General features: G+C 40.4%; 1 protein-coding gene across 1 annotated transcript in view; it reads left to right on the top strand.

Annotated features, from left to right (window-relative positions):
- thsd7aa (thrombospondin, type I, domain containing 7Aa) overlaps positions 1–11,625 on the top strand; it is a 199,347-nt gene that overhangs the window by 105,188 nt on the left and 82,534 nt on the right. The window contains exon 6 of the mRNA XM_023428180.1: positions 1,602–1,805. Coding sequence (XP_023283948.1) covers positions 1,602–1,805 — 204 coding nt within the window. The remainder of the gene's footprint in view (positions 1–1,601; positions 1,806–11,625) is intronic.

The raw sequence follows: 11,625 nt of genomic DNA, 5'->3' as shown, positions 1-11,625 counted from the left end.
GAATTCATTGTCAGTCTGTGGGGGAGAGTTGTGTTTGTCTCCCATTTGGTGCAGGAGTGTTGGTTCAGAATGAGTTCGATGAGCTAGCCATAAATTCCGATGGTATCTTCAAAAGCTAGTCTATTGGTGAGGGGAACTCATTTCGTCCCTGTTTTCTATCCATGTGATGGTTTGATGATGGGAAAGTGGACATGGGAGGCTCCCCATATCCTCCAGAGCACCCCAGTGTCCTTACCATAAACCTGGTGTCTGGTCACTGGCGTCCACCAGTGTCCGCTACACCCATCATGAAATTGTTGCATTATTTGCATATAGATGGAAAACATTGTCTGTCAGTGATGACTTTGAAAAAGAAACAATGCAACGCAAATTCCCGATAATTAGTATAAGTGTCCTAAATGTCATTTTACTGTTCACTGTAGAGTAAACCAACCATTGACTGTGCATAAAGTTGGAAGTTGGTTATGATTAGTAAGTGCTCAGCACACACATGCAGCTCATTCGCACCCTGAATGATGGGTACACAGAGAGGGCCAGTAAAGAAGCACACAAAAAAATTGATTTTTGTACAGTATACCTGATAGGCAGTTTGACTGTCATGCAAGCAATAGCCCAGCTCACACCAGAAGTGCATGTCTCCATGCTGGTCAAAATGATTCTGCCTGTCATCTAATAATTCTAATTAGAGCTGAACTTTATGTGTTCCTGGATAAGTGCGGCATGATTTCCTCTGCAACAATGACATTGACATTATTATATATGACTCTGCCAATCAGATTTATTTACTTAATAATCAAAGGTGCTGGAACGCCTTTCCAGCTCATTCCACCCCTGCTGTAATGCTATCTTGCACTCATACCATTCATAATACACCCTACAGAGAGTAAATGAGTAATACCTGATAGAATTGAATTCCCTGCAAGCTAAATCAATTTTTTTTCATACAAACCCTCCCCCCTCTCAGATAAAACCTCTTTATACCACACATATATCACACAAGGTGGTATATGTTCTGTTGAGCTGCTTTTTTTGAGGGGAAAAGAGAAAAAAAATGTAATAGAAAAGGGGAAATTCTGCCAACTCCAACTGATTGCTTCAGGCACTGCCTTATCTGGCTTGAGCAGGAGTATGGATTAAGGGGTGAGTGACCTTGGCTAGGCCCACCCCACCCCCACCCCCACCACACACACACCACTTTCTCAGGACCTAGGTCATGGAATCTCATGCCCTTGAGCTGAAGAAATTACACATACAAGAGAACAAACCCCAGGTGAATTAATGGATTCCTCCATGCATTAGTCACTTTGGATAAAAGCTTTTGTAATGACAAAAATTCTAAGAACTATAATGACTTTTTACATTCCTGTCAACTTCATGCTTAATGAACACGTTAAGGTCACGCATTTAATGTCATGTTAAATGTAATATCACAATTATCACGATAGGCACATTGTGACCATGGAGAGAAATTAATGTGCTTACAGTTTCACAATAGATACATACGTTTTTGCTCATCAGATCACAGAGGGGGTGCTGTGGTTAATTAGTGTGGGTATGTTTTTGTTCAGTTACTTCATTTGGTTTCTCTTGTTCTCTGTCAGGCTTCAAACTGAGGAAGAGGAACATTTTCAATGAGCTAATGGGCTGGACGGGGAACTGCCCCCACCTGGTGGAAGCAATACCGTGTGAAGACCCCAGCTGCTATGACTGGCTGGTGATTAAACTTGAGGCATGTATCCCTGATAATGAAAAGGAGTGTGGACCAGGAACCCAGATCCCTCAAGTGCAGTGTATCAACAGTGATGGTGAGTAGATGCATGAAACATGAAACAAAAGCAGCTCTTTAGGTCTGAGAGTAGCTATTGCCTAATGACCTACCACCTCTGTGGTAGAACCGGAGATTCACTATTCAATAGGATAAAGTTCAGTCATGATCTTAGAAACAGTAGATAAAAGAAAAATCTTAACTCACTTACTAACTAGTGTCACAACTGTCACAGGGTTTGAGGGGTTTGGTTGGACCCAAATGCAGCCAACACATGGGAGATGGTGCAGAAAGGTTTATTAAACAAGAAGCTTACACACAACACTGGTGAAGCACAGGGAAACAAAGGGGAAAAACAGGTAAACACATGAACTCAAAACAGGAGACAGGAACAGGTAACATTAACAGACTGAGGACAACCACACATGAACAGCTTTTTTTGACCAACCAGACATGAACAGGCACGTGAACCAACGAGGACAAACCCAGAAATCGACAGCGAGACAACAGAGACAAATGGAAGCACAAAGACTATATAGACAAGGGAGGCAAGGGTGATTGAACACAGGTGAAACACATTAGGGCAGGGCAGACAATCACCACACAGAAACAGGACCAAGACCGGAAGCAAAAACACTGAGACACACAAGGAAACCAATTACAAAATAAAACAGGAAGTGAGAAAGTCCAAACAAAACTAATAAAGGTGTCTGCCATAGCAAACCATGACAACTAGCTTAATCTGCAGAAACTATGTCTCTTAGTCTTTGTTCAGTTGTCATGGAGATATCTCAGTTATAATCAAGTGACCTGAGTGTGAAACTCAACATTACAGTTAGGGCATTACAGTGGCCTTTCCTGCTTATTTTTGGACTGTGGGTAATCATTCAGGATTTTACCTCACCATAGGAGTCTGTTATATGTTTATGTTAGAAAGTAAACAAAATATTTCAACCTATAGGTGATTTGGAGTCAGACACAGGGGTTTAGAACAGCAAATATACCAGCAAGCCAAGACCATTTTTTCACCTCTCACCTTTGGTAGTAGTAGAATTCTGGGTATTAACATCTCTTCCAGGCTGTCAGAGTTTCACCCCACTATCAGTTTAGCATGATTACCACAATTTCAAATTTGCTGTTGTTGATAAGGGGGCACCAGTCCTCGGGGAGAACAACAATGAATGATTTCATTGACAAATGTGATCAATCTCATATCAAAATCTGTGACTTCTTGATTCAATGGATCACCAGTCTCTACTTCAAAACACAACAGGACGTTTATTAACTAGACTACTATCTACAGAGTAAGTGCAATGTGTAATAATCATCAAGATCAAAATAATAATGAGTTGGCAATATTGGAAGAGAATATGTTATGGCTATACACTATGGCTGTACAACTAATGATCATTATGTCTACATATAGATTTGATGATTAAATATTATTATACTTCATCAACCAGGTCATGAGCAGAATGTTAAGACCGGTCTAATGTGAGTTGCGCTGTAGCTGGATGCAGGTGGTCGTGGGCAGATGTGTTATCTGCCAGCGTCTCCTGCAGATTGATGCAAAATAAACTCTAACTTTGGCTGGATAACCTTAGAGGAGACTGGCGTTGATCAGATTACTGTCAAAAATCTTCAAAAAGGAAAATGTGATGATAATTAAAAGTTACAAAATTACTATGAGGCACTTCTGCTATTTTGGTTCAGTTGGTTTTGACTTGGCTTATAAAAATAAAAGGTCGCACATGTAGACAAAAAGAATGTTACTTGGAGCACATGGCAAAGAAAGAACAAAGGACGCAGACAAACAAAAAAGGAGAAAGTGCAAAATGGCTAAGAGCCATGGCTAAAAGCTATGGCCAAGAGTGGTTGCTAAGAGCCGATAAGTAATGTGTGAATTGATCACAAATGTTTAATTCCCTGAGAGCTGGCACACGTGTCGAGGATCTTCTTCAGAGGGGCCAGTAAATCATCTGAGTCACCTCAAGATTGTAACTTTTAACTATTTTCAAGAAAAATATGTCTAACTCTTAAGCAAATACTCTAAAAACTGAGACACTGGTTGCCACCAGGAGGAGGAGGGGAAAAAGCACACCTAGGCAGACAACAGCTTTTAAGATGAAACTTGTTTGAAAATCAGATGTCGGAGGGAAAACCTCAAGTTCTATGGAAAAGATCACCTCACCATAATGCTAGAATGGTTTGAAAAGCAGCTCATATTAATTGAAGTACAGTGCTTTGAAAAATTAGATGCCAAAATGATTTTTTATAAGCTGAATATCCAAAGCTGGAGATAGTTTGTGTGTCTGTTAATATATGTGTGTACATATATGTGTACAAAAATGGGTTCTTAAAAAAATTGTCTTCAAAATCATAGAAAGACATGAATGCACACACACATAGACAGTGCTGATTTGCCTAAAATATGCTTTCATACTTGAGAGTCATAAGGGTAAGAGTTAATGAGTCTAATTAGCCAATAAAAATCAGCTTTGTCCATTTATCCCCGCATACTGCGTTAGTAGTGTGTGTGTGTGTGTGTGTGTGTGTGTGTGTGTGTGTTTGTGTTTATAAACATCACAGAGATCAATGAGTCTCTTAACGAGCTGTTTCGAACAGCTGTGTCTAGCTGGAAGACAGAGCTCAATGAGCCTCACAAACAACAGCTATTTCTGAAAAATCAGTAACTCCTATCAGAACCATGAGTGGACCAAGGCTGGCACAAGACGTTTGTGCACTGAATATGAGGCTTTGGTGTTTCTAGAGCCAAAACTGTGGACACAGGAACAAGTTCCATAAAAGGGTCACTTCTGCTTTTCTTGGGAAATCAGCTCCTGAATTTGTATTGCACTCAATGGGAGAGATGGAGGGTACTCGCATCACTTTGAGGCTCACTATTCAATTTTTCTAAGTCTCTGTGCTTAGGTAGACACTTTCTATGAAACAGAACAAATTTGTCTACTACTGAGGAACCCACACCTCTGTATAATGTAATATACACTACATCTTCCACAGTGATTAAACTGACAAAAAAAAAACACTGACAAAATCTTTTAAATCCCACAATTTCCAACCTTCTTTGACAATATTTATATCAAAACTGTAGAGATTTTTCTCCTGTATCACCCAGTTTTGGTCTAATTCTGATATCTTTTACAATTTTTGAGGAAATCTCCCAAAGTGCAGAGAGAGTTGTCCAAAGTTCCCATAGATGCCCATGTTAAACTGAGCTCTGAAGCTCTGGCTCATAACAAAGTTGAGGGGAGTTTTAAAACTGCAATAAAATACAGAAACTGTAGGTACACATATAAGATATCAATCTCTTTATTGAAGCCTTGGGACAGCCATGGTGAGGTGATCTTTTTAATAGGACTTGTAGTTTTCCCTCCGGTATCTGATTTTCTTTTTATAGTATATTTTTGGGGCTTTTTATGCCTTTATGATAACACAGTATAGAGAGACAGGAAATGGGGAGGCAGAGAGAGGGGGAATGACATGCAGTAAAGGGCCGTCCGATGCGGGATTTGAACCGGGGCCGACTGCAGCGAGGATTGTAGCCTCTACATATGGGGCGCCTGTTCAACCCACTGCGCCACTCGACGCCACTGATATCTGATTTTCAAACACAAGTTTGATTTTAAAAGCTGTTGTATGCCTAGGGAGACAGAGGGGATTGTGTGTGCTTTTTTCCCTCCTCCTCCTGGTGGCCACAGTCACCACAGTTAAAAACATTATTGAGAGGCCATTTTGGCCGGTTCTGACAACTTTAAAAGGCTGTTTGAATACCATCACCACCATATGGAAATTAACTGTATAAGTGTCTCAACGTGTTAACACAAGCTTTTTGGAGGCTCTATGGTAGACAGCTCTACTGCCACACACAACAATACACACACGAACATTAACAGACACACACAAATGCCATCTTACTTTTTTGATAATATTGATATTCAAAATAAGAGTGTCAATCAGGTAAAAATAACTTCCTGGAGGCTGTGTTTGGCGGCTCTACTGCTACACTCAAACACACACACACACACACACACACACACACACACACACACACACACACACACACACACACACACACATATATATATATTGACAGAACCACACTAACACCATCTCCACGAAATAGTTTACACTGGTCTCGCCTCCATTGTATTTGAGTTGCTCCTCCGCTTCCCTGCAGATGGGAAACCAGAGCGGCTCAGTAGATTGTGGTTCGGCACTCCGCTGAGAAGTGGTAGAAGTACCATCAGTCAGTCAGTAACAGACATTTGGGATTATAGGGCTTGCCCTGCTGTTGCGGTCCAGCCAAAAAAGAAAGAGTCTGTCTCTTCTTACTTTCTTTCTGATTGATAATTTTACAGTAAATACAACTGAAATCACAGCTCAGTCTTTGTATTTCATTCATGTATATTTGGTGTTTTTTGTCAGAGGACGGCACAGTTATAAAAGCAGGATTTGACCATAGGTGGTACAGCCACATACTAGGTTTTGACCTAGTCTTGTTTTTTTAGGCCAAGTCTGCACTGTGCATTTTGCTACACAGTAATGTCAGTTCTTAGCCACAAAGACTGAAACAAAACCCAGTTACACAGTCCGAGTGTATTTGTCTAAGACCCTTTGCCAACCTTACAGTTTCCTAAGGTTTGTGCCATTCTTCCCTGCAATGCTGTTGCCACAGGGCTTTGCTCCCAACAATACTACACCCTTACTTTTTCTCTTGACAACCTGATATTTGAAGTGGGTCCAAATGTTTGTTTTGTTGCTATCATCTATTTGTCCCATCACCATATTTTGTTCAAGCCTCTAGTGCCAGGTCCAGACTGGCACGGTTTGGAGGTGTGTTCAATGGTGCACTGGAAAGATGATTCGGGCCTGCAGGAGGAGAAATGTGCAGCACAGCAATTCAAACAAAAATAGGTCAAAACCTAGTATAAGGCTGGAACAGTTTTATTAGAGCCGAATTTCCCAATATTTGCACTGCACTGCAGCTGTAAACAACCCCCAAATTGAATATATCTTAAAGAGCAACAGCAAATGGGGAAAGTCAAATTTGGTCACGTGGCATTCAGCTGAACAATGGTGGAACTATGGTCGGTCAGTCAGTCGCTTATAGAGCTGACCCTGCTGCTGTGGTCCAGCCTAAAAAGGACATTTGGGTTATGTCATTGCTGGAAAAAGATTCAACGTGTAATTTCATGTAATTTTGACAATAGAGAGAAATACTGTCAAGCATAAAAAAGAGTGTTTATTTTTGCATATTTGTGCAAAGGGAAACTTCTGTCACTCTCACATATTCTCTGAGGCAAAGTATTTGTTATAGTAAGTGTATCTCTTCAGGTCATTCCACAGCATCTCTACCAGATTAAGGTCTGGTCTCTGACTAGACCTTTTGGTGAACATTGCAGAGTCAATGCACATAGCATATATTTTCAAGCTAGCTTTGGATTTTAAACAGTTGCTACAGTGCTACACAAAGGCAAATGGAGCTCAGTCTTTATGTCACTTGGGAATTTACCAAACAACTATACAATTTTTATGCCTTCGCGTCAGCGACAGTCAAGGCCAGAGGCATTATGGTTTCAGGTTGTCCTTTTGTCCGTCCCATTCTTGTGAACGTAATACCTCAGTAATGCTTTGAGGGAATTTCTTCAAATTTGGCACAAAGATTCACTTGAACTCAAGGATGAACGGATTAGTTTTTGGTGGTCAAAGGTCAAAAGTCCTCACATTGTTGTGAATGCAATATATCAGGAACCTAGCAGGGACTTCATTACATCTGGCACAAACATTCACTTGGACTCAAGGATGAAATAATTCGATTTTTGTGGTCAAAGGTCAAAAGTCAAGGATGACCTCACAAAACACGTTTTCAGCCATAACTTGTAAATTCATACACTAATAGTTACACAATTTAACTCAAATGTCTCTAAGGATAAAATGAAATGATGACTTTTATATCCAAAAGGTCAAAGGTCAATTTCACTTTGACATCACAATGTTGCGCAAAAACACCTCTGGACATTAATCAGTGCTGTAATACAATAATATGCTTGCTGAGTTCTGTGAGTTTAGCCGAATGATTTTGAACACTATGGAGAACAGGATAGAAGAAGATGCTTTCTCCGCATCTCTTTTTTCCTGCTTTCCTTGATTTTTGAGTTTTTTCTAAGCCACCATCATTTTGTTTGATGTTTAGTTAAAGTTATGTACAAATAAGAATCAATGAAAAGAGTAACACCTGCACACTGATTCCAAATCACAAGTTATTTAAAAAGAAAAAAATAGGGCTTCATTGTGTCACAAATGAAAAAACGACAATTTCCATCAGGTCAAAAATCACAGATGTAGTTTGATCCTGGTCAGATCTTTGTCAGGTCAAAAGCTGGTCATTTGTCTCACTTTAGACCTGACAAAGATCCGTTGTTTAGACAACATTTCGATCATGGTCAGATTTTTTTTTTTCAAAAATGATCTCAAAGATAACTGCAGTTTTTCACATTTACCGTATGGACTGTTAAATGCCCCACCTTTCTAGCTGGCTGTCCTTATGGTGGGTTTACTGGTTTGTGTTGACTAGTGTAGACTACTGAATGTGTTTAATTATGAAGGACTAGACTCAACTCATGCAGTGCTCCACTAACAAAAGAAATCATGAAAGCATTACTAAGGCGCAGACAGTTGAATGATTTCCTCCAGCATCACCTGAAAGTCCTGTATTACTCTTGTCAAGGTCCCCCATCACCAACACCACCCCACTGCCACAGCCATATAGCATCCCTCACAGTTTCTCCTGACTGGCTTTTTATTGATTTGTTTTCCTTCCAGACGAAAATTAGTCTGTTTTTTTCCCTGGGGTCCCATACATGTCACTTGACTCACTGGTTGCAATTCTTCCTCCCCTTCACATTGAAATTTTCACAGATATGGTCCTTCAGCAAAGGATGGGCTGGAATGAAAGGAGAGAAAATAGAAAGGGTGTGGACAGCCTGCAGATATTGATCAATATGGTATACATTAGCATCTCAGCAGCCCTACCCCTCCTTGAAAAGACCTCTATACAAACCAGTACGGATTCTCAGATTACCTTTTACTTTAAGCCATTAAAGACAAGCTGTATTTTTTTACAGCTCATCTTTGACCCAGTCTGTTCTTCTTAATACTATTTTGGCAGATAAATTGTTGTTGTCAGTAAAGGTCAGCAGTGTGAGATAAATAGTGTAAACATAACAGTTTTTAGGCATGTTTTTTAACATTGGACATAGTCAGTTTCAGGGTTTATTCAGTTTTTAAGCTAAGCTAGGCTAACCATGTCCTGAGTTAAGCTCCATATCAATTCAGGACACACTGCTAGAGCTGCCCTGGTGGAGCTGCCCTGCTGGAGACATGTGTGGCACATGCATCAAAGGCAAATTCCCCCATGGGGACAGAAAAGTTTATTGTATCATATGAATCTTCTCATCTTACTCTCAGTGTTGGGATTCACTATACTCAAGATGGTTGAAACACCATGTTATTTCGTTCCACAGACAAAAATAACTCACTTCTCCACAACTCCTCACTTTTCACATTTGGGGGCGATGCTCCCCCAGGGACCTTACTGACCACTGAGTGGTGGTCAGTGTGTGATCCCACCCAAGGTGTTGCCAGCAGATGGTTTTGTCTTCTCCTCTCTTTTCTTTCTGGCTTGCTCAGGAACCACAGCACTCTCTTCTCTCCCTGGGTTCCACAGAAACAACATCTTTCCCTATCGGCTCCTCAAGGAGCAACAAGGCTCCCAGCACCTGGTCAGCATGCTGCTACCTGAAACAACAGCTCGACAGGCCTGATCACAGCAAACGGCAACACTGTTCTCCTCAACAGCGGTGACCTGCTTCGGATTAACCAAGAGTGAACCAAGTTTACCTCAGAATCAGTGGCTACACTACGAGGTCAGCCAGCCGATTTTACAAACAACAGGAGCCACAGCAGAGTTAGCGTGGAACAACTAAGTCTGTGAGAAGAACAAAGGAGAAACCAGCAGTGTGGACAATGCATGCTGGAGTTATAGGGAGTTGATTTTTCATGGTGAATCATCAAAATTCGCCACGTCACAACAGGCAGGCCATTGCACAAAAACTCAGTTTTCAGTATGAGGCATCATCAAACTCTTCAGCATTTCCTGACTAAGTATCAAAGTGTAAAACAAGACATTTCTTATTGCCACAAAGGGGCAATAAGAAACAATGTGTTAAGTGTTAAATTTTTATGGTGAATCATCGAAATTCACCACGCCACCACAGGCAGGTCCCCCAACAAAAAAACAATCTGTGTTAAAAAGGGATCCCATAATTCTGTGTAAATTTGCAGGCCCCCATTTATTTTGTAAATCAACAACTCATAGGAGGCACTTTCTGATTAGGTTATGAACCACTCAGAGTAGGTGGGGTTATTCTGCCCCATCCCGTGTTTCAATATGACCCTCTTAGCTGTAGTGAGGGCAACCTCAAACCAGTGTGTCCTTTTTCCCACAAATTCTTTCATTACCTTTTAAGCTATTCAAGAGGCATAGGGCAGGTGTAAGAACAACCTCTAATCTCAGGTGGTCAAATCTTTTCCATAACCCTCTGTCAGTAGTTGGTGTAGCATGAACACCACAATTTACAATTTGTTCTCTTTGAAAGGGGGCACCAGTCCTCAGGGAGGACAACAATGAATTTATTCATTGCTTCATTACTACCTCTGTAACGGGGTGTGAAGAACCCACGTGTAGCACAACCAAACAGATGGATAGTTTGAAATAAATTGAAATACCAGCAGAGAGAACATGGGTATGAGGAGTCGAGGATGGGGTCCAGGGCTGGAGAGCCCGGGGTTATCTGCCGGCGTCTCTTGCAGGTTAATACAAAATAAACTCTAATGCATTTAACTTTTTGCTGGATAACTTTAGAGGAGACTGGCGTTTAACAGATGACTCTAAAGTTGTCAAAAACAGCCGTGGCTAAAAGCTGGGAGTTAGGGCAAGGTGTGAATTAAGGAGCTGGCGCACATTTCAGGGGCGTTACCTGTCTTGTCCTTTATTTCAACTCTATCTAGAGTTTACCTATATCTTGCACATCCTTCTTCCACCATGACCATAACATTTTTTATGAAATAACATATAAACCTAATGGCACTAATAATGACAGACAGGAATAATACAAATGTGGATTTCGAATTAGAGCCTTCAAAACCTGAAATGAATCATAATGCAAGTGGTTAACTGATCAAACAACATAATAAACATTTCCTAAAGATAGTCTATAAATGTGGATTATGCAGCAGTTCTTTGACTATATTACACTGTTGCCCATAAAGTTGGAATAATTTTGTTTTCAGACACAATCCTCAGTTTATTCCTATTTAAATGCATCAATAATCACTTTTGACCAGGTGCAATGATTACATTATGTGTCCCAATTACCCAGGTGAAATGAAATAAATCAAATTGTCACAATCATTTCATGGAAAGAGGTAAAAAATATGTTATTACAACTTTATGAGCAACAGTGTAGTAATAATAAAGACATTCTGGATGTCATGTAATGTGTGTTGTGAAGGTTGCCGACAGTATGGTCGCATGAAAGACATTGTCTTAAAGTCTACAAGTTACATCTCAACCATTCTATAGGATAAAAGTTTGGGATTGACCTATTACATAGAAACATCACATGAGTTAGAGAACAGATATTTAATTATATATTCTTCCTCAGATCTGTGTCTGTGAAGAGTGTTCTGGGGGTCACTACTCAGGATTGGAATGTGTGTGTGTGTGTGTGTGTGTGTGTGTGTGTGTGTGTGTGTGTGTGTGTGTGTGTGTGTGTGTG

Source organism: Seriola lalandi, unplaced genomic scaffold, assembly GCF_002814215.2.
Source record: "Seriola lalandi dorsalis isolate HSWRI2012SDOR001 ecotype SW California unplaced genomic scaffold, Sedor1 jcf7180002054868, whole genome shotgun sequence".
Lineage (NCBI taxonomy): Eukaryota > Metazoa > Chordata > Actinopteri > Carangiformes > Carangidae > Seriola > Seriola lalandi.
The sequence above is the reverse complement of the archived record's forward strand: the minus strand, read 5'-3'. Positions and strand labels throughout refer to the sequence as shown.